Here is a 24,790-nt window from a genome sequence, read left to right on the forward strand (position 1 = left end):
TCTACACTGTAAAAAACGGAACTTACATTTTTAAATTTAATCAACTTGAATATACAATTCATTTCACTTTTTTTGACTAATGAAGAGTTGCTATAAATTATCAAATTAAAGTAGTTAGCTTAAAGGCGGAGTCCATGATGTTTGAAAGCCAATGTTGATATTTGAAATCACCCAAACAAACACGCCCCTACCCCAATAGAATCTGGACCTTCTGTTGATAGACCCGCCCCACACATACGCAACCCGGCATTTGATTTGATTTGATTGGCTATAAGTGTGTTTTTTTAGTCGGCCCGTCTCCTTTTCCAAAGCGTTTTTCAAACATCGTGGACTCCGCCTTTAAGTTATTTCAACTTTATTTTTTATAATTAATAGCAACTCCTCACTAGTCAAGAAAGTTGAAATAAATTGTAATTTACTACCTTTTGATATAGTCTACTCAAAACTTTTTTGTTTTACTTGTTGATTTTATTTTATTGTACTTGTTGATATGATTTTGAATTGTTTAAAATGTTAACATATCGTCGCTGCCCGATAAAACTCACGTATGTCCAAAACGTTTACTTTTCAGAAAGTGAAAAAAACACTGTATATCAAAAGCAGTTGAATGTAGCATTGTCATACTTGGTACGGCATATTTACATGTAACCATATTCTTGCCAGTGTAATGATATAATCCACATTTGACCCAAATTGAGTTTAAATGGACATGCGTGCATATTTTACAGTAACTGTGATCGATACGCGTTCTTCCGATCATTAATTAGAATGGCCAAGTCGCGTTTCGTATTGACAGATGAATATGCTCAGTTCATTAAATAACCTACGTCTTAGTTAAATACGCTTACTTTATTTAATATTAATTATACATTTATTAAATGTCTCTTGCAAACTATGAAGGGACAATGAATCAATACACTGACATGGTAATGCTACACAGCAGGGGCGTCAGTTTGTGTTGAAAAGTGGTGGGGACAAAAGATCAGATAAAAACATTACTGCGGGACAGGAAAAATATTGAATAACGGCGCATCAAAAATGGGCATAGCGTAGGCTAGTCAACAACAAGAAAATACTCAGCATAAAACCCTCAACAATGTCGACTGCACACATGTAACAGTCCCTGCAACACCAGCTCAACCGAACAGTGCCAAAGCACCATACCGTAGAAAACAGCAGCGCTTTTAGTCAATGATTACAATGAATTTCATTACATATGTACAAGAAAACACACCATAAGCATACAACGCAACATATGTGACACTAGACCACAAAACCAGTCTTAAGCATCGCTTGATTTTTCAGGACATTTTAACCAAATGCTTTCAAAAAGTGGTGTGGACATCCCCAGCGTAAATAACACCAATGCTAGACAGATACTTTGTTTGCATAGTCCTACCGTAATTAAGTTACTCCTAGATGTTCGTCTGGTGTCCGGGGGAAACGTTTACCTCGATGAAGGAAAGTCATTGTCATGTTTATTCGGCTATATCCAGTGCTGAGCTTCGATGAAACTTTACGAGACCGGCGAGATGCTTCACAGGTGGAAGATATGCGGCGTGATTGACAGCTTTGACACCAAATGGGTATACGTGAAAATCAGATGACATGATTTCACAAGTTTTCATTGGCCATTTAGGTATGTGACGCATACTGTATACGGAAATGAACCTGGACATTCAATCTGTCAAAAAATCTCAAAATCGGCAAAATGAACATACGTGATTTTCATCGGACAGCGACGATATGTAAACCAAGCCAATATAAAAAATATGTAATAAATAAATATTACAATTGAGACTATTAATAGAATGTAATTTGGTGGGCACCTCACAGACTCTGTGCGGGCTGTACCACACTGGAGACTCCTGATATAGAACGTAGTAAGAGTACAAAGTGTACAATCGCCTCTAGCTAAACAAAGAACTAGTATTTGTGACACACTAGATTGACATCTATTCAAGTCATAAGTTTTCTAATCAGTGTACAGACTTGCAGCTTGTTGTTTCTGTCCTTTCTGCCTGTCTGTCTCCGAGTTAATGCCCAAGAAGCACCTATAATCAAAAAGGCAGAGAGAAAAGCTGTTAGTTTCTTTCAAGTGGGATAAAAATATGTTTGTCCACACGCGCATTGATGAATATAGGCTTATATATAATAAGCTTTTAATATAAAAATGTAAATGAGGATCAGATATACGTTTCTTAACAAAAATGTGTGTTAATAGCCAATTTCTTTTTCCATCGGTGGGTGGTCTTCACAACGTGGGGTTTTATCATGCTTCTGGGTTTTATGGGCGGGACTTGTCAACTTTGTGCATGTCCACTTCTGGTGCAGTTAGGTTAGGTATCTAACATCCTGTTAGGCAGTGGTGAAATGTAAGGCCGCTGACACACTGGCTGCGTGGTGTGAGCGGGGCGTTTCTGTTGCGTGTTTAAGTGGCGGATGCTTCGCATTTTCTGTGTTTTTACACACCAGAACCATGCCTGACACGGGGCTGGCGCGCTACAGCTGCAGTAGGTGACATAGAGGAATGCCGCCGACAGACCAGGCATAAATATAATGGCTACTGATAAAGGACACCGTTAACAGGTGCAATATTTGAAAATCGATATATATATATATATATATATATATAATTACATTTATATCTGAATTTATGTCAACTTATAGACTTTCAAACATCAAAATGTCATTAATTATTATGTATTTGTGTACAAAATGAAATATAAACACATTTTCCTATTCTATTTTGCCTGGAAACGCTTCCAACAGGCTTGCGTGTCATATGAAAAAAGGCGTTGATTCTATTTCTAGCATGCACTCGTTTTCCGCGCAGCTCGATGCCTGAGATGCACAACTCAAGCAGGCACTCTGGAAGCTCTAACCTGTTAAAATGGGAGCCGAATTAAAAACGGACATGCCACGCAGCTGAGACGCTTACGCCACACATACAGTGTGTCACCGGCCTAAGTTAACGAAGTACAAATACTTTGTTACTGTATTTTAAGTACATTTTCCATGTTATTGTACTTTACTTAAGTATAATAATCTATAGTACATACTTTTGACTTTTACTTTGTTACATTTTGCAACAAATTATCTGTACTTTTACTTTACTACATTTCTACAACACCATCGTTCCTGCATCGTGCATGCAGACCGCTGATAGGCAGTATCCACACATGTAACCACAGTAGCAGCTCAACCACCAAAGAAGTAGCAGCTTGCTCAGTTAACCCACAAATGAAGAAGAAACAGCAGCTTGTTGTGTATGTTTTGAGAAGACTAGCAGTGATGGAAATAAAAAGCAAAAAAACAACAACACATAGATTACATAAAAACCAAAACATTTGTTATTTTTGACGAGGCATTTGTTCAAGAGATCAGATTAGCAACTAGTCAGACCATTAAAAAAACGAAACCAGAAGTAAAGGTCGGTCCAGACGTGTATTTTGTGCGTCCGATGAAACCGTCTATACCTATGAAGCAGGATTTTTTTACCAGACGGGAAGGGTTCTAGTGGACCAATCACAGCACTTGTGGACCGCGTAGATCTGACGCATCATGCGCTGTTAAAATTTTGGCAATTTCAAAATTAAAATTTCTCCGCAAAGCTACGCACAGGCTACGGATAACCTACGGCCTAGCTACAGTGTAGACCCCTTAAGGGATAGTTCATCTTAAAATGAATTTTTTATGTTTATCAGCTAAGATTTAGGTGACTTTGTTTCTTCAGTGGAACACAAATGTAGATTTGTAACTACAACCTTTTTAATCTGTCAGTCTTATAATGCAAGTGGATGGTAAGACAATCTGAGAGAGAAAAAATGCACAGAGAAATCCAAATTAAACCCTGCGGCTCGTGACGACACTTCGATGTCCCAAGACACAAAACAATAAGTTTGTGGGAGAAACCGAACAGTGTTTATATCATTTTTTATAGGCCTGCACGATAAATCGCATGGGATTGTCACGCGCCTCTGTTCAGTGAAGCTGGTTCCTTGATTAGTAGTAAATCACCATTAGCTGCTTTTAGATGGAGCGATATTTACTATACAGAGCCGTAGTTCACTGAAAAGTTGACAATATTACATTCATAATCGCATGCGGTTTATCGTGCAGCCCTAAATTTTTACCTCTAATACAACACTATACTGTACCCAAAGCAATACGCACATACATATCACCGTCTTATTCTTGTAATGTTTAATGGCGGGATGCGAAACAACTTCATAGGTGCATACCACCACCTACTGTATTGGGTGCACGGCCTGTCTGGTAAAAAAAACTGTGTCATAGGTATTTCTGTTTGCGCCAGTGAGAACAAAGATGGGCCAAGTTGAGGAGTGATTTAACTCAAACTGCAACATAAGTCGCTGTTTATTTACTTCCATCATTGCTGGTCTTCTTAAAACATACACAAGTTTCTGTTCTTCTTCGTTTGTGGGTTAACTGGGCAAGCTGCTTCTTCTTTGGCGTTTGAGCTGCTACTGTGGTTACACGCGTGGATATTGACTACCAGCGGTCTGGATGTGTATTTCCATGTTGGCGCGGGCAACTACGCAGAAGTGCATACGAAAACCGACATTTAACCTACACCATTGCGGCTAAGCTGTAGGACCTACGCACAACTATAATGAACCCTTTACGCACGACTATTACATTCTTTTATTTTACGTCTAGCTGGTGCAACCGGACCCAGAAGACTAGAAAGCCAATATACAAGTACAGTGCATTTACCCAAAAAGAATAGACCTAATGCTAATTTGAGGGTAAAATATATATTTACATTAAAGGAACACGCCCACATTTTGGGAATTTAGCTTACTCACTGTATCCCCCAGGTGAAAAAGAAGTACACTTACATAGTGTACTTAAAGTGCTCTATTTTCGTGCACTAATTTTGTACTTAATATACTAAAAATTCTTCTTTAGTACTTAAGATAATCTTAAGTGTACTTCACTGTGCTATTTTGAGACAACATAAATATGAACTAAAATGTGCTAAAAATTTATTTTAAAAATGTATTTAGGTACCACTTGTAGTAAACTTGAACAGATCTTTGTATGAAAGTTGGGTTCAATAATACAAGTGTTAAATAAATACATTTTTAACACAGAGATAGTATGTTAAAAGTGCATTTTAGTTTAAATTCATGGTGTCTCAAAATAGCACAGTGAAGTACACTTAGATAATCTTAAGAACATCTTAAAAAGTACTAAAAATGAACTTTTAGTAAGTACAAAATTAGTTTGCAAAAATAGAGCACTTTAAGTTTATTATAAAAGTGTACTACTTTTTCACCTGGGCCAGAGTTAGATAAGTCCATACATATCTTTCCCATCTCTGTGCGTGCTGTAACTATGTCAGTAGTTGTAACGGGCCACCATTCGTCAAACTTTTATGACCCCCTCCCCCACCCGTTGACAGGTCGTGTTTTATGACCCCTTTGACAGGGGGGCGGGACCATCAATCAAAATCTGTACAAGTTGTCAACTTTAGACAGAAAGTATTTAATGGTTTTATTGCCGGTCATTTAGAGTGATTGTTTTTCCTGAGTGTGTTTTATGTCACGCGTATGCTGTTATGTTTAATGACAGGTTGTGTTTGTGACATTTGCTGTTTATCACCCTCCCTTTTAGACCCGTGCGAGTCTCACCACTGCGTGTCACACTGCGTGTGTGTGTGTTGTTGAATCTACAGTTTTGCAACATTAAAAGTTTATTTTAAGGCAATCACTAATCATATATATATATATATATATATATATATATATATATATATATATATATATATATATATATATATATATATATGCTTTGTGATTAGCTGTAACTGGTTAAACTTAAAGCCGATATTTTCTATCGAACTAGTCTATTTTCTGTTCAGACACAAAGTTTTCTGATGCTGATATTATGTCAGTGTGTGTTTGTGTGGGGGTCGTGTGATGTAATCTTTGAAAGTTTATGACCGAACTTTTATTGGGGAGCGACAAGAGATCTCCCGGACTCAGGATGGATGGAGCAGAACTGTTATACTCAAGTCTATTGGTACGTATGTGTTTCGCTGTGTTCGTTCCAGTATTTTGTCTGATTTATTTAAAAACTAAAAATTCGATCTCTGGTATTGCAGAGAAATTGTCTAAACTGGTATTAACTATTCCTGGTAAATCGCGGAGAAGAGTGGAATGAACAAAAAAGGCAGACCGAGACTAGAACCACCAGCAGCGTAACACGGAAATCTTGGAACAAAGAGACACCGAGTGGTTCGTGTTGTCCGGTGTGTATTTATTTAATCATGTTACAATAGATTTAAACAAACTGGTTTGTTTTAATATTTTCTAATAACATGTGTTATCTGTTTTAAAGGTTTGGATATCAGCGGTAAAGCGAACGTTGTGTGTACTATTGCAAAATATATATAGCGGATCTCCACGGTACGTTTATGTTGTATAAGAAAAAAGTTGTTTTATTTAGATATTTGTCCTAATAACTTGTTTTTATCTGTTTACAGGTTAGGATACAGACCACAACGCTTTGGACGTATCTTTAAAAAAGAGAAAAATCAGAGACTTTTTGGATTTGTCTGGGGGACATTTTAAACATTTTGTGACAAATTGGATTTAAAACATTTCGGATATTGGATACCTAGTTTGATATGTCCACAGAGATTGTTTAAGACGTTTTCACCTCATTTTAGGGTTTATTTTTAATTAAAGGCTTCTTAAAACATGTATGAAAATGTGTATATTATACAATGAGTCTTATATTGTCTGCTCTGACAAAAATAAATTATTATTTTAGATTTTAGGTCAAATGACTGCGTGTGTTTTATGTCAAGCGTATGCTGTTATGTTTAATGACGGCTCGTGTGTGACAGCTCGTGTTTTGGCATTCGATGTCAGCACTCACCCCTCCTCCCTACTGTCTCACAAGCCATGCATTCATTCACAGGGGTACGTGTTGTAAAGCGAGTAAAGATTTCTAAAACCCATTACGGGGGTCAAAAAAAGTAAATGTTTATTTTAGATTTAGACAAATCATGAACAATGCTATAATTAAAACTTTTGTTTGTAACATCACAAGTTATTTAATTAAATATTCCATATACGGGTATAGTTTAAGCAAAGACCTGAGTCATTACTACAATCTGACTAAATAAAATTTTAAACGGTTTCAGGAACTCTGTGAACCTTTTCATAACCTGCTCTATAGTTTCACGCGTATTAAAGATCCGGCGGAGCCTGACAAAGCGCGGGGTGAGTGTTCATATATGCCGTTTTAAATTAAAGTTAATAAATGTAATTCTGTCCACTATGGCAAAATAGGGGTTTTATTTTAGATTTAGGGGATTCTTTAACCAAGGATCTGATTAAGACATGCACCGATGGTGTCAGAGAACTTGTATCTGACGTTAATAAACTTTTTAAATGTTTTTAAGACGTCTTAACCACATTTTAGGGTTTATTTTTAATTAAAGTATTCTTAAAACATGTGTGAATATGCGCATATTATACAAAGAGTCTTATATTGTCTGCTCTGACAAAAAAATAAATTATTATTTTAGATTTTAGGACAAATGTCTGCGTGTATCTTATAAATACAACTTGATAATACGCTTGTTTTGTCAAGAGACTTTTTTAAAGTCACACAAGAATAAAATATTTTAGTTGTAACTGGTTACCCTTAAATGTACTATTATCTATTTAACTATAAGCTATATTTTTCTGATAAGCCTTAAACAGAAGCTGCTCTGTGAGCGTCTGGGTGTTTGAGATAATTCACATTAGGGGGCTGCTTGTAAACTAATGTCTTTTAAAACCGCCGTGGTAATGTGTAATATGATAACTCTGTCAAAAAGTAAAAGGTTTATTTTAGATCACAACCTATTTTATGGCAAACAATGCAGTATCTAAAAGTTTGTAACAACACAATTTTATTTAATGAAATATTCAGCATGGGTATAGCACTGTGCCAAAACCACCGGGGTCCGCCAATAACACATTCTTTAGATTAAGGCTTTTTATTTTTAACTAAATAAAATCTTAATCTTTTCATGCACAATATTCTGTTCACACCATTAGATTGGGGTCCTGCGCTTACAATAGAGAACATAAGCGGATGCGTGTTCATATCCATACGTTAAGAAACTTTTTTAAACGATTAAAGACATTGTCAATTCATCTTCTGGGGTTTGTTTTTAAAAAATGACACCTTAAAATCAACTGTGAATATGTGTTTATTACACAATAAAATGTAATTCTGTCCGCACCGTTATAATAAGGGTTTTATTTTAGATTTGGGACTTTCTTTAACCAAATGCGTGTACCAAAGTTGTCAGAAAACGTAGGCTGATGCTCTCTTATATATGGTGTTAAGAACCTTTTAAACGTTTTAAGATATTTCACACCCTCTTCTGGGTTGAATTCATTAATGTCATCTAACATCCACATGTGTACATGTGTATTTACGATAAATGTAACACGGTAGGCATTGTCAAAATAAAAGGTTTCTTGAACATGTTATTCCAGCGTGTGTTTCTCGTCTTGCGAGTGTTCGACATATTTATTGATGTGGAAAAAAGTTTGTTGTTTTGGACGATCAGTTTCAGTCTCTCTCTCTATCACAATCCGTTAGCAACCAGCAGACAACCCCAGCTGTCTGAACAGCGATGATGTTCAGCGGACCGTATAGCCTACTGTTTCTAAAAATCTGTGTTGGTAAAATAAGTGTAATTCACCCCACCCATTGACAATAACTAAAAGGGTTATTTTAGATTTTAGATAGAGCACCAGAGCCTATTTTTTTATTGGCAAACACGGGGGATCTAATAGTTTGTAACAGTACAAAATTATTTAATGAAATATTCAGTACGTTTATATTTAAGCAATGAATTGTACCAAAACCTCCATAGGTCTACTATTCTTTAGACATAAGTCTATTTATTTTAAACTAAATAAAAGCTGATTCGCATCACGAGATCTGTGAAGCATTTCAAGCAGAGGGTTCTGTTCAAGCCATTAAAGATCGGGGCTCCGGCGTTCACAATAGAATATACGCAGATCCGTGCATATATCGGCCATTAAGAAACTTTTAAACGATTAAAGACATTTTCATCTCATATTCGGGGTCTGTTTTAATATCATGACACCTTAAAACCAATTGTGAATATGTGTTTATTACACAATAAATGTAATACTGAGAGCTATGGCTATATAAAGTTTTTTTAGTCATATCATTATCCCATACTAATAAGATAATGATTAAAGCATGTTATTGCATAGCGCAATAAACACATGCACGCACATATCTATGGTTTTTAAAAACAAAACTTTTTAATGTTTAAGACATTTTGACCCCATTTCCTGGTTTTTTGTCCGCTGTGGATAACAACCTCTATGTGTTTATTATACAACAAATGCAATTCTGTCAGCATTTCTAGTTTTAGAACGCCTCTGATTTAAACATGCGGGGTTTTTAAAATGAAACGGCCATGTGCCTTTTATGACAAAAGCTATTCGATCTTAATTTTTTGTTTTAACATCCAAAAGTTAAAAAAGTACACATTCCATAATTAAACATCTAGGGGTGTATGAGTAAGTTTATATCTAATGTCACACGAGCGGTACCAAGTCGCGCGTGTGTGTGTGCATCCAGTCTGTTTTTGTGGGGGAGTGTTTATGAGCCCGTGTCTTTGCAAGGTGTGTGTGTGTGGGTGTGTGTGTGTTTGCATGGGGGTCTATGATGTCTCTGTTTGTTACTAAAGCTTTGATATTAAGTCTGTGTCCTCATTGACAATAAGTAAGGGTTTTTAGATGCAGGCTTCATTACACAGATACTGATTAAATCATGTTATCCATTATTTGCGATTTAAAGAAACTTAAAAGGTTTAAGACATTTGATCTCACATTGTGGTGTGGTTTTTAATTAATGTAACCTTAAACCCCCCTCTGTTATCCATTTAGGGAACAATAAAATGTTAGCAAATATTATTTATCAAAGTTGACGATGTTATAAGCCAGGATGTCACTAACGTGACAACAAACATTTTCTTTAAAGACAAAACATTTAACAAAATTGCCAAGGCTTACAGAGACACACTAGACTTTTTTGTTGTTGTTGTGTGTGTGTGTGTGTGTGTGTGTGTGTGTGGTTTTTGTTAAACATGATTGTGTGCTACCATTAAACTATCTATATCAACAACACCAGATAGGATGTACCTCTACATAACAGTAAAATCATGTACATATATTAATTAGGCAAACCTTAACACTTATTTAAAAAATAAAAATATACTATTCGAACATCCTAACCTGATATAGGATAGATTAGGTTTTAAGGTCAACCAGTGTGTATAGCTTTACGACTTACAGCACAAAACACCCCTCAATGACAGGAGCAATGACAGGATCTTTATGATGTGGAGCAGACCATTGTTTTGTCTGAGGGATAGGTTCAACTTAGGTTAACATCTATCATTGCATAATAAGCAAACATGAAATTATATTTCACCTATGGTTTGTTACTGATGTTCCTAGTTTCGCGTATTTTGTCTGAAACAAACTTTTCTTTTCAAACTCAGTTGATGTCTAACTAATGTCTGAGATTTTGTAAATTCATCAGATGGTCTTACGAGTGTACTTCTTAAACAAACTTTTCTTTTCAATCTTAGACAGCCTTCATAGGTTTGTCTTTCGATAAGTTGTTCATAGTTTTTCTACGCTAGTGTCAACTTATGTCTGAGATTTTTTGTAAATTCAACAGATGTTGCTTACTTGTGTATTTTCTTAAACAAACTTTTCTTTTCAATCTTAGGTAGTCATCATACTTTTCGGCTCTACATACATTTGTTCAAAGTTTCTCGTAGCTAGTGTCAACTCATGTCTGAGATTTGTAAATTCATCAGATGTTCTTACATGTGTATTTTCTGAAACAAAGTTTATTTTCAATCTTAGACAGTCTTCATACGTTTGTCTTTCGATAAGTTGCTCATAGTTTTTATGTGGTAGTGTCAACTAATGACAGAGATTTTGTAAACTCATCAGATTTTCATAGTTGTGTCTGCACAGACAATATTATACTTATAACAGTCGTCTTGTTTTCTTTTGTACGTGACAACATATATCTGTGATTGTTTTATGAACGCAGATGGTTTCATTTATGTAGTTTATGTAACACTTTGTCAAACTCTTAAAGGTAGTACTAACTGTTTAAAACAACAATGCAAAGTGTTTTAGATTCACTTGATAAAACTTTTACATCATAACAAACTAGGATAGCAATATGTTTGAATCTGTAACAGGTGATACCACCATTAGCGTGATGTACATAACAAAGTCTGCAAATAATAAAGTTTGATTAGGTTTTTATTTAGTAAACCTTTTAACATAAAGTGTAGAGTCTTTTGTATGTAACAACAAAGATGCGATGAAACAACGCAAAACAAGAGAGGATGCGTTTGTTAAACCACATATAAATTAAGATGCATACATCTACAAATGGGGCAATGTTTGAAATAGTTTGGCCGTATAGCCTTTAAATTTGGGACCATTAGATTAAAAACATTGCCCCATTTGTAGATGTATGCATCTTAATTTATATGTGGTTTAACAAACGCATCCTCTCTTGTTTTGCGTTGTTTCATCGCATCTTTGTTGTTACATACAAAAGACTCTACACTTTATGTTAAAAGGTTTACTAAATAAAAACCTAATCAAACTTTATTATTTGCAGACTTTGTTATGTACATCACGCTAATGGTGGTATCACCTGTTACAGATTCAAACATATTGCTATCCTAGTTTGTTATGATGTAAAAGTTTTATCAAGTGAATCTAAAACACTTTGCATTGTTGTTTTAAACAGTTAGTACTACCTTTAAGAGTTTGACAAAGTGTTACATAAACTACAGAAATGAAACCATCTGCGTTCATAAAACAATCACAGATATATGTTGTCACGTACAAAAGAAAACAAGACGACTGTTATAAGTATAATATTGTCTGTGCAGACACAACTATGAAAATCTGATGAGTTTACAAAATCTCTGTCATTAGTTGACACTACCACATAAAAACTATGAGCAACTTATCGAAAGACAAACGTATGAAGACTGTCTAAGATTGAAAATAAACTTTGTTTCAGAAAATACACATGTAAGAACATCTGATGAATTTACAAATCTCAGACATGAGTTGACACTAGCTACGAGAAACTTTGAACAAATGTATGTAGAGCCGAAAAGTATGATGACTACCTAAGATTGAAAAGAAAAGTTTGTTTAAGAAAATACACAAGTAAGCAACATCTGTTGAATTTACAAAAAATCTCAGACATAAGTTGACACTAGCGTAGAAAAACTATGAACAACTTATCGAAAGACAAACCTATGAAGGCTGTCTAAGATTGAAAAGAAAAGTTTGTTTAAGAAGTACACTCGTAAGACCATCTGATGAATTTACAAAATCTCAGACATTAGTTAGACATCAACTGAGTTTGAAAAGAAAAGTTTGTTTCAGACAAAATACGCGAAACTAGGAACATCAGTAACAAACCATAGGTGAAATATAATTTCATGTTTGCTTATTATGCAATGATAGATGTTAACCTAAGTTGAACCTATCCCTCAGACAAAACAATGGTCTGCTCCACATCATAAAGATCCTGTCATTGCTCCTGTCATTGAGGGGTGTTTTGTGCTGTAAGTCGTAAAGCTATACACACTGGTTGACCTTAAAACCTAATCTATCCTATATCAGGTTAGGATGTTCGAATAGTATATTTTTATTTTTTAAATAAGTGTTAAGGTTTGCCTAATTAATATATGTACATGATTTTACTGTTATGTAGAGGTACATCCTATCTGGTGTTGTTGATATAGATAGTTTAATGGTAGCACACAATCATGTTTAACAAAAACCACACACACACACACACACACACACACACACAACAACAACAAAAAAGTCTAGTGTGTCTCTGTAAGCCTTGGCAATTTTGTTAAATGTTTTGTCTTTAAAGAAAATGTTTGTTGTCACGTTAGTGACATCCTGGCTTATAACATCGTCAACTTTGATAAATAATATTTGCTAACATTTTATTGTTCCCTAAATGGATAACAGAGGGGGGTTTAAGGTTACATTAATTAAAAACCACACCACAATGTGAGATCAAATGTCTTAAACCTTTTAAGTTTCTTTAAATCGCAAATAATGGATAACATGATTTAATCAGTATCTGTGTAATGAAGCCTGCATCTAAAAACCCTTACTTATTGTCAATGAGGACACAGACTTAATATCAAAGCTTTAGTAACAAACAGAGACATCATAGACCCCCATGCAAACACACACACACCCACACACACACACCTTGCAAAGACACGGGCTCATAAACACTCCCCCACAAAAACAGACTGGATGCACACACACACGCGCGACTTGGTACCGCTCGTGTGACATTAGATATAAACTTACTCATACACCCCTAGATGTTTAATTATGGAATGTGTACTTTTTTAACTTTTGGATGTTAAAACAAAAAATTAAGATCGAATAGCTTTTGTCATAAAAGGCACATGGCCGTTTCATTTTAAAAACCCCGCATGTTTAAATCAGAGGCGTTCTAAAACTAGAAATGCTGACAGAATTGCATTTGTTGTATAATAAACACATAGAGGTTGTTATCCACAGCGGACAAAAAACCAGGAAATGGGGTCAAAATGTCTTAAACATTAAAAAGTTTTGTTTTTAAAAACCATAGATATGTGCGTGCATGTGTTTATTGCGCTATGCAATAACATGCTTTAATCATTATCTTATTAGTATGGGATAATGATATGACTAAAAAAACTTTATATAGCCATAGCTCTCAGTATTACATTTATTGTGTAATAAACACATATTCACAATTGGTTTTAAGGTGTCATGATATTAAAACAGACCCCGAATATGAGATGAAAATGTCTTTAATCGTTTAAAAGTTTCTTAATGGCCGATATATGCACGGATCTGCGTATATTCTATTGTGAACGCCGGAGCCCCGATCTTTAATGGCTTGAACAGAACCCTCTGCTTGAAATGCTTCACAGATCTCGTGATGCGAATCAGCTTTTATTTAGTTTAAAATAAATAGACTTATGTCTAAAGAATAGTAGACCTATGGAGGTTTTGGTACAATTCATTGCTTAAATATAAACGTACTGAATATTTCATTAAATAATTTTGTACTGTTACAAACTATTAGATCCCCCGTGTTTGCCAATAAAAAAATAGGCTCTGGTGCTCTATCTAAAATCTAAAATAACCCTTTTAGTTATTGTCAATGGGTGGGGTGAATTACACTTATTTTACCAACACAGATTTTTAGAAACAGTAGGCTATACGGTCCGCTGAACATCATCGCTGTTCAGACAGCTGGGGTTGTCTGCTGGTTGCTAACGGATTGTGATAGAGAGAGAGACTGAAACTGATCGTCCAAAACAACAAACTTTTTTCCACATCAATAAATATGTCGAACACTCGCAAGACGAGAAACACACGCTGGAATAACATGTTCAAGAAACCTTTTATTTTGACAATGCCTACCGTGTTACATTTATCGTAAATACACATGTACACATGTGGATGTTAGATGACATTAATGAATTCAACCCAGAAGAGGGTGTGAAATATCTTAAAACGTTTAAAAGGTTCTTAACACCATATATAAGAGAGCATCAGCCTACGTTTTCTGACAACTTTGGTACACGCATTTGGTTAAAGAAAGTCCCAAATCTAAAATAAAACCCTTATTATAACGGTGCGGACAGAATTACATTTTATTGTGTAATAAACACATATTCACAGTTGATTTTAAGGTGTCATTTTTTAAAAACAAACCCCAGAAGATGAATTGACAATGTCTTTAATCGTTTAAAAAAGTTTCTTAACGTATGGATATGAACACGCATCCGCTTATGTTCTCTATTGTAAGCGCAGGACCCCAATCTAATGGTGTGAACAGAATATTGTGCATGAAAAGATTAAGATTTTATTTAGTTAAAAATAAAAAGCCTTAATCTAAAGAATGTGTTATTGGCGGACCCCGGTGGTTTTGGCACAGTGCTATACCCATGCTGAATATTTCATTAAATAAAATTGTGTTGTTACAAACTTTTAGATACTGCATTGTTTGCCATAAAATAGGTTGTGATCTAAAATAAACCTTTTACTTTTTGACAGAGTTATCATATTACACATTACCACGGCGGTTTTAAAAGACATTAGTTTACAAGCAGCCCCCTAATGTGAATTATCTCAAACACCCAGACGCTCACAGAGCAGCTTCTGTTTAAGGCTTATCAGAAAAATATAGCTTATAGTTAAATAGATAATAGTACATTTAAGGGTAACCAGTTACAACTAAAATATTTTATTCTTGTGTGACTTTAAAAAAGTCTCTTGACAAAACAAGCGTATTATCAAGTTGTATTTATAAGATACACGCAGACATTTGTCCTAAAATCTAAAATAATAATTTATTTTTTTGTCAGAGCAGACAATATAAGACTCTTTGTATAATATGCGCATATTCACACATGTTTTAAGAATACTTTAATTAAAAATAAACCCTAAAATGTGGTTAAGACGTCTTAAAAACATTTAAAAAGTTTATTAACGTCAGATACAAGTTCTCTGACACCATCGGTGCATGTCTTAATCAGATCCTTGGTTAAAGAATCCCCTAAATCTAAAATAAAACCCCTATTTTGCCATAGTGGACAGAATTACATTTATTAACTTTAATTTAAAACGGCATATATGAACACTCACCCGGCGCTTTGTCAGGCTCCGCCGGATCTTTAATACGCGTGAAACTATAGAGCAGGTTATGAAAAGGTTCACAGAGTTCCTGAAACCGTTTAAAATTTTATTTAGTCAGATTGTAGTAATGACTCAGGTCTTTGCTTAAACTATACCCGTATATGGAATATTTAATTAAATAACTTGTGATGTTACAAACAAAAGTTTTAATTATAGCATTGTTCATGATTTGTCTAAATCTAAAATAAACATTTACTTTTTTTGACCCCCGTAATGGGTTTTAGAAATCTTTACTCGCTTTACAACACGTACCCCTGTGAATGAATGCATGGCTTGTGAGACAGTAGGGAGGAGGGGTGAGTGCTGACATCGAATGCCAAAACACGAGCTGTCACACACGAGCCGTCATTAAACATAACAGCATACGCTTGACATAAAACACACGCAGTCATTTGACCTAAAATCTAAAATAATAATTTATTTTTGTCAGAGCAGACAATATAAGACTCATTGTATAATATACACATTTTCATACATGTTTTAAGAAGCCTTTAATTAAAAATAAACCCTAAAATGAGGTGAAAACGTCTTAAACAATCTCTGTGGACATATCAAACTAGGTATCCAATATCCGAAATGTTTTAAATCCAATTTGTCACAAAATGTTTAAAATGTCCCCCAGACAAATCCAAAAAGTCTCTGATTTTTCTCTTTTTTAAAGATACGTCCAAAGCGTTGTGGTCTGTATCCTAACCTGTAAACAGATAAAAACAAGTTATTAGGACAAATATCTAAATAAAACAACTTTTTTCTTATACAACATAAACGTACCGTGGAGATCCGCTATATATATTTTGCAATAGTACACACAACGTTCGCTTTACCGCTGATATCCAAACCTTTAAAACAGATAACACATGTTATTAGAAAATATTAAAACAAACCAGTTTGTTTAAATCTATTGTAACATGATTAAATAAATACACACCGGACAACACGAACCACTCGGTGTCTCTTTGTTCCAAGATTTCCGTGTTACGCTGCTGGTGGTTCTAGTCTCGGTCTGCCTTTTTTGTTCATTCCACTCTTCTCCGCGATTTACCAGGAATAGTTAATACCAGTTTAGACAATTTCTCTGCAATACCAGAGATCGAATTTTTAGTTTTTAAATAAATCAGACAAAATACTGGAACGAACACAGCGAAACACATACGTACCAATAGACTTGAGTATAACAGTTCTGCTCCATCCATCCTGAGTCCGGGAGATCTCTTGTCGCTCCCCAATAAAAGTTCGGTCATAAACTTTCAAAGATTACATCACACGACCCCCACACAAACACACACTGACATAATATCAGCATCAGAAAACTTTGTGTCTGAACAGAAAATAGACTAGTTCGATAGAAAATATCGGCTTTAAGTTTAACCAGTTACAGCTAATCACAAAGCATATATATATATATATATATATATATATATATATATATATATATATATATATATATATATATATATATATATATATATATATATGATTAGTGATTGCCTTAAAATAAACTTTTAATGTTGCAAAACTGTAGATTCAACAACACACACACACGCAGTGTGACACGCAGTGGTGAGACTCGCACGGGTCTAAAAGGGAGGGTGATAAACAGCAAATGTCACAAACACAACCTGTCATTAAACATAACAGCATACGCGTGACATAAAACACACTCAGGAAAAACAATCACTCTAAATGACCGGCAATAAAACCATTAAATACTTTCTGTCTAAAGTTGACAACTTGTACAGATTTTGATTGATGGTCCCGCCCCCCTGTCAAAGGGGTCATAAAACACGACCTGTCAACGGGTGGGGGAGGGGGTCATAAAAGTTTGACGAATGGTGGCCCGTTACAACTACTTATGTCTGACGCAGCGCCCGCTAGCTTAGCACAAAGACTGGAAGTAAATGGCTCCAGCTAGCAAACTGCTCCCAATAAGTGACAAAATAACGCGAACATTTTCCTATTTATATGTTGTGATTTGTATAGTCACACCGTGTACAAATAACAAGGTAATATGAGACACAGCCACCTTTTAACAGTATACATAATGGGAACTAAATTCTCAGAAAGCGAAGCACTGCTACTTGGGCGGAGTGATTTGCTCGCAGCCCCCGAGAAGCCCCCTGGTGAGGAGCAGAGAGTTTGGTCAGAGTCGTGCAAATCACTCCGCCCAAGTAGCAGTGCTTCGCCTTCTGAGAATATAGTTCCAATTTCAATTTTCAATTTATTTTATTTATATAGCGCTTTTCACAAAAGTCAATTGTTTCAAAGCAGCTTTACATAAATAGAAGCAGTGAAAAGCACAGAAAAACGACAGATAGCACAACAAAATACATGATAGCATAAGCAGTTAAATTTGCTGGGGCTATCACTCAATATTATAAACGAACGTATTACTAAAGTAACGTCTAGAAAAGGAAGCTAAGTAAAGCCCAAAAAGGCTGCCTCCCCGGGGTGAAAAACCCCCTAGGAGAAAAAAACCCTGTGCTTTTATCCGAGGAAAAATAAGTCCTACACTTATTTTTGTGTCACATATGACCTTGTTATTTGTACATGGTGTGATTATACAAATAAATAGGAAATTGTTTGCGTTATTTTGTCAATTATTGGGAGCAGTTTGTTAGCTGGAGCCATTCACTTCCAGTCTTTGTGCTAAGCTAAGCTAGCGGGGGCTGCGTCAGACAGAGTTACAGCACGCATGGAGAAGAGAAAGGTATGTATGGACTTCTCTAACTCTGGGGGATACGGTGAATAAGCTAAATTCCCAAAATGTGGGCATGTTCCTTTAACATTAAGCACAATGGTATCATTGGGCTCATTGAAGTTTGCATCAGAAAGAGAAGAATGAATGCAGCCTTATCTTGCCTCGAGCTTAAAACAAGACAAAACATCTTTACCCCGTTGATGATAGTTGACTCCTTGGACGAACTTCAGAATGTTATTGTAGTTGTTATCCAGGGCTTCTCGAAACTTCACTCTTCTGAGTGATGTCCCCATCCTTGTGAAGTGTGGAAAAAATACCTGGAAACAATGAAGAAGGCTTTACTTTTCATGTTGTATACGTTTATGCAGGTTCACACACATGAAAGTTACTAAGCACTACTGAACAATATATACAGATTAGTTAAAATGTGAAACTATAGGGCAGGACAACTAGGGTGTCAACCTTAAAATGAACTGTGTGTGTAGTTAGAAAGCTCACCACCCTGTAGTCAGTTCTGCCCATAAACCCTGCTGAAAAAAACAGCATACCAGCAAGACCAGCATATGTTGTGTTTTGGTGCTGGTTTGCTAGTGAACACCAGCTAAACCAGCATCAAACCAGCATCAGCACCAGCATTAGCACCAGCTAAACCAGCATTAGCACCAGCTAAACCAGCATTAGCACCAGCATCCCATGCTGGTCATACCAGCATATGTTGTGTTTTGGTGCTGGTATGCTGGTGACCACCAGCTAAACCAGCATAGACCAGCATAATTCCCATGCTGGTTTGATGCTGTTTTTTTCAGCAGGGTACAAACACCCTCACAAGATAATGATTAAAACGTATTAATTACCTACAGCTGGAAATCACATTAACGTTCGTGTAAGTTACTTGCAAAAACACAGATGACTCTGAAAAGTTGAAATGTTTTTAAATCAATGCGATGCGGACGCGCCTGAAAAAACAAGCGCATCGCTTCGCCTACATTTGAAATAACGAACTTAAGCGCGCAAAAGACGCGATATGTGAATCACCCCTTAAAATGTCTTAAAACATTGACATACGCACTTTATTTTTCAGGTGATGCGGCAGATAACCGCTGCTCCGTATCTCTCTCACACACCTATGTTAACGTTAAGCTATAGTTTGAAATGAATTTACGTCTTCCCTAATCCACGACACCATGACCTGGTTTCACTGAAACCGGGCATATAAGTTAAGTTCATTTTTTCTATCTGATAATAACGGCCATAGTATTCGTATAAGCCACCGTTTACCTCATAACTTTATTCCCCAGTGGTTACCACAGAAAGATGCTGTGTAGGAAGAAAAAGAGAGAAAGCTGTTAGCACTAAGAAAAGCTCAAGTTAACAAATAATGTTTTATTTTTAATAAAGCTCCTAAAAGGTCTCACAGTAACACTACCAACATCTGTTTATTGCTTTATTTTTAAATTCAGTGGTTCAACCCACGCAAAACTTACAAATAATGACATTTGGATAATACTCCATGCACTATGACACATATTTTGAAAATAAATCAGTCATTTATTTGACAAAATTTGACATTTTAACACTTACCACTGAATCCGTTGGATGAGACCACAGAGATGAGAGAACCCAAACAGATAGCGCACGTCGGAACTTACAACCGTTCCCTGTGATTTCGCCGATGGCATTATTTTCACAATAAAAGTCTGAATACTGTACTATATTGTGAAATGTCACAGTTAAAGCCTGTGACATGCTAATAATGTAATTTACTGTGAAATATCACAGTTACATCTTGTTATTTTGCATTTCTGTCAAGAGATCTTTCTAAAAGTTACACAGTGCACCTTTAAGGGAACTGTAATGACTTAAATAAAGTGGTCTGTTTGTTTACTACCCTTGCAGATAGAGGGCAGTGCAGTTTACATAACAGCAAGTTGAACTACCAGTCTGACATATTTATTCAGTGAGATAAGACAATTTTGTCAACACAGTGATAGCGTTTTTGAAATCTCAAATGTTTTAATACATTTACCATCAGATTCAGGTTGTTTTCTAACCAGGGAGCCAGTACCCACTGGGGGCTTTAAAATGATTTAAAACAAACCCTTACGAAAATTAACCATGGTTTTACTACAGTTAAAACCAAAAAACCATGGTTACTGTAGTAAAACCATGGTAACCACAAAATAACCATGGTTTTGACAATCATGGTTTTTCAAAACCATAGTTAAACCATGGTTAGTGTAGTAAAACCATGGTTTTGCTAATAGTAATCAATACACCAAAAAAAACATGGTTACTACACTTTTACCACAATTAAACCATGGTTAATTTTCGTAAGGGAAAAGCAAACTATATTAACTAACAAATGTTTGGAATTTATTGGAAAAATCTGTGTACTGAGAGGACTGATGTGAGCCCTCCTTTTGACACTGACAAATCATTAACTTTTGATCCCTACAGTACAAGAAGGGAAGCTTTTCAGAGGCAAAAACCAGAAAAAAAGCTATAGGCCTAATAATTTTTGAAGTGAAAACAAAATGAAATTTCCTTTAAAAATAGGCATCGCTTTTTGGGTACTTTTTGCTACAAGTGAATCAGGTCAAAGTAAGTTTCCTTCTCTTTATAAATCAATCTTTGTTATAATTTTTTAATTATAAATTTTAGTTCTCAATTGAATTGAATTTCAAATAAAAAACATAAACAATCTTACATTTACTTAAAACTTAAAAACTTTAAAAGAACCTCATGTAAAGTCTGATGAGTGTTGACTTTATCTACACTGAAAAGTGTTGCGAGCTAAGCTTTAAACTACTCTAGTCGTTTACAAGCTGCACAAGCAGTGTTTATAAACATCTTTGTTATCGCCATCAAACAGATGCATATAATGCTATTTTCTTTTGATTGTTGGTAAATATTTACCTTCATTCCTCGCTCTTTTAGTTGTCTGTTTGAAATGATCCTGTTACTGTTTACGGAGTTAAAAACACTGCTATGTTTGAAACCAGAAAAATATAGAAATATATAAATAAACTGGAACAGTTAGTTCCAGTTCTTGTTTCTGATTGGTCAACAGTTGTGTTTTATTTATGATAAAACACAGCTATGACCACTGCACTCAACGATTCTGTGTATTACTCGGGTGTGCCTCATACATCTTGAAAAGTGAAGCCGCTGGTTCTTTGATCGCCCCCTGGTGGCTGGCTGCAATACAAGTCATAAACCCCGCCCATGCAAACGAACTAGACTCGACTCTAAATAAAAAAACATTTACACTTCCAATAAAAGCTGCTGTCGAATCACAACACACTAAACAAACTACACAATGAGCACTCGTTACGTTATTTTTAAAGGAGGGACTTTATAGAACAAGGAAGACATCAGCTTGTTTTTAGGACAGTGAAAACAGCGCTATAGAGATAATTAAGTGTGAAAAAAACATTTCTACACATGAAACATAAACACATGTTTTAAACCTATCTATATTTTTTCTCTGGTTATAAACTCTTAAATATGGGTATTTTTCTAAAAAATTTTACTTTTTCAAAAAGCTGAAATAATTGCAATTTTTGTGAAGGAATTTTGTTAGAGAACAGATTCAGCATGATTATCAAAACATACACAGAGTTAAAAATTTGCTTCAGTTTTTATATATTGGGTAAGTGCGCCTATCCATCTAGTGGACAATCGTGGTATAACAGATTAACTCTTTCCTTGCAAGCGTTTTTTAAAAAAGTTGCCAGCCAGCCCCAGCATTTTTCATGATTTTCATAAAAGTTTAATTCCTTCCAGAAAATGTTCTTCTTTAAATATATAAACATACAATATATCAAATTAAAAATATACCTGTTTTCACATACTCTGTTTTCAAACAAAAGAAACCGTTTATCCTACCTTCATTAGTTCTCTCTTTATCACTTCCAAACTATGGGTAGGTTTCTTCAGAAATACCAAATTTTTTGCAAAAAGCTGAGATAATTCCATTTTTGCGAAGGACCTTTGATAGAGATCTGATGCAGAGTGATCTTTAAAACATACACAGAGTTATTCTCTTTCATGTGAGGTGTTACCTTCGGGTTTGTAAAAAGTTTTCTCTTAATTGAAGAGATAACTCATCAATGGCAGGGAAAGAGTTAACATAATACCTCATCAGGTTTTTTTTGCAAATGTTTTCTCTTAATTGATGAGATAACTCGTTAATGGCGGGGAAAGAGATAAAAAAAAAATCATTAATTTTGACCCATACAATGTATTAATTGGCTTTTATTTTTTAATATACCTATGCGACTGGTTTTGTGGTCCAGGGTCACATCCTTGTATTTTGTGTTAACTTATTCATACTCCGCAATAAGGTCAAGGCTAGGGTTGCAATGCTGCACCTTATTGCTTACAAATTTTCTAATACTGTCATTGCATATAAATAAACTTCTGGAATTGGTGTTTTATTCAATATTATGTAATAAAACAACATGTGAATATTGTTTCAGATATGAAATGTGAGCTTCCACATGACAAGCGTGTGTATCTCCCAAAGTATTATTTTTATGGAAACTTAAAATTGGGAGTAGTGAGATCTTACAGTTGTTTGTCTGGATATCGTCAAATTTCAAGAGAGGCCACATGTACACAGAATGGTTGGAAACCTGATCCACTGTGTACTGGTACAGTATGAACTTCAATTAAATGAGAATATTTGCAATGGATACATTGTGTAATACATTAAGTTATATAAATTGTAATATGTTACAATGAATGTTTTTCAGAAATTGTGTGTGACCAACCCAAGATCCCAAATGCACAGATTATTGGAAATCAGAAACATACCTACAAAATCTCTTCAACTTTACAATATCACTGTCTTTCTCAACCTCAGCAGCTCATACAAATCACATGTGATTCAGAGGGTCAATGGACAGGCATACAACCATGTACTGGCAAGTTACAACCTGTTGGAAATTTCACAGAATCATAAAACTGGTTAAATATTTTTTTACTAATTATGGCCAAATTATTATGCGCGTGCACACACATTCTGGGTTCCATGTTTTGTGGGGACATTCCATAGACGTAATGGTTTTTATACTGTACAAACTGTATATTCTATTCCCTTCCCCAAACCCTAACCCCAACCATCACAGAAAATGTTTTGCTAATTTAGATTTTCAAGAAACATCATTCAGGGGGGCGTTTCCCGAACAAACTCGCTGCTGAACCAACATAGTTGCATAGTTGGAGAAACTAACTACCTTGTCACGACTGTTTCCCGAAAGCATAGTAACTTTGTCGCACATTCATCGTTTGAACCATGTTGGTTTAACAACATAGATTATGATGCCACGTGGGAGGTGAAGTACTAATTAATCTGTGCCAATCAATTTAATGTCAGATTATTGCTGTAAATAACATATCGTCGCTGTCCGATGAAAACCACGTATGTCCATTTTGCCGATTTTGAGATTTTTCGACGGATTGAATGTCCAGGTTCATTTCCGTATACAGTATGCTTCACATATCTAAAGGGCCAATGAAAAGTTGTGAAATCATGTCATCTGATTTTCACGTATATCCATTTGGTGTCAAAGCTGTCAATCACGCCGCGTATCTCCCGCCCTGTGGAAGCATCTCGCCAGTCTCGACCAGTCGATCGCAAAGGCAATGTCGGTAGATCTTACAAACTACTGCTCCACGCGCGAAATTGTCATTATGGTTTTAGAGTAATTGTGAAACAAGCAAGTCTTTTTGAGTTGCTGCGCCTTTCTTCTCAAACGTGTTTTTATAAATCTTATGCCAGGCCGCTGCAGCTCAATAGTCTTTAACTTCCAAAATTCACCAGGATGCGCATTCTTGCCTTCACGCAGGAGCTGATCCACGCGCACAGTGTGTGTGTGCGTGTGTGTGTGTGTGAGCGAGCAAACGAGAGAGAGAGAGAGGCAGCGTAGTTTCCCTAAACCGCATCTCCACTATTTTAATGAGTACTCAACATGTACTCAAGGATCTTTTTAAAACTCCTCAAAAAGAATAGAGTAATGGTGACAGCCCTAAATTCAATGTAGATATATATGCAGTATAGTCCTACAAGCATTTAAAGTTTTATGAAAATAATTAACTGTTTTTTAGCAGGTAGATCTTGTCGGCTTTATCATTTTAAAAGTAGATTGCCACACAAAAAAGTCTGGACATATCTGGTCTAGCATTACCATGTCAGTATATTGATTCATTGTCCCTTCATAGTTTG

General features: G+C 35.4%; 2 protein-coding genes and 3 long non-coding RNA genes across 8 annotated transcripts in view; 2 read left to right on the plus strand and 3 right to left on the minus strand.

Moving 5' to 3' along the window:
- Window positions 1–21,712, minus strand: LOC141281614 (uncharacterized). Of its 2 annotated transcripts, none has more exons than XR_012335976.1 (3): window positions 21,478–21,712; window positions 18,755–18,878; window positions 1–2,054 (listed from the first exon to the last, which is right to left on the minus strand). It is a non-coding gene; the product is annotated as an uncharacterized lncRNA (long non-coding RNA). The 2 variants fall into 2 exon arrangements; XR_012335977.1 differs by lacking the exon at window positions 21,478–21,712 and adding an exon at window positions 19,840–20,895.
- LOC135729598 (uncharacterized) overlaps window positions 1–24,790 on the minus strand; it is a 548,602-nt gene that overhangs the window by 434,221 nt on the left and 89,591 nt on the right. The window lies entirely within an intron of this gene.
- On the plus strand, window positions 6,143–6,810 carry LOC135722120 (uncharacterized). Its single transcript, XR_010521872.2, has 3 exons — window positions 6,143–6,280; window positions 6,370–6,437; window positions 6,515–6,810. It is a non-coding gene; the product is annotated as an uncharacterized lncRNA (long non-coding RNA).
- LOC135722131 (uncharacterized) lies at window positions 16,262–16,944 on the minus strand. Its single transcript, XR_010521883.2, has 3 exons — window positions 16,792–16,944; window positions 16,635–16,702; window positions 16,262–16,557 (listed from the first exon to the last, which is right to left on the minus strand). It is a non-coding gene; the product is annotated as an uncharacterized lncRNA (long non-coding RNA).
- The window catches only part of LOC135729573 (complement factor H-related protein 1), a 19,485-nt gene continuing 15,698 nt past the window's right edge, over window positions 21,004–24,790 (plus strand). Inside the window, exons 1-3 of one of the 2 annotated variants that reach the window (XM_065247312.1) lie at window positions 21,004–21,162; window positions 23,043–23,216; window positions 23,319–23,489. In XM_065247312.1, the coding sequence (XP_065103384.1) occupies window positions 21,096–21,162; window positions 23,043–23,216; window positions 23,319–23,489 (412 nt within the window). In that variant the 5' untranslated portion in view covers window positions 21,004–21,095. The remainder of the gene's footprint in view (window positions 21,163–23,042; window positions 23,217–23,318; window positions 23,490–24,790) is intronic. The other variant, XM_065247320.1, reaches the window with a different exon arrangement.

This window comes from Paramisgurnus dabryanus, chromosome 24 (genome assembly GCF_030506205.2).
Source record: "Paramisgurnus dabryanus chromosome 24, PD_genome_1.1, whole genome shotgun sequence".
Classification (NCBI taxonomy): Eukaryota; Metazoa; Chordata; class Actinopteri; order Cypriniformes; family Cobitidae; genus Paramisgurnus; species Paramisgurnus dabryanus.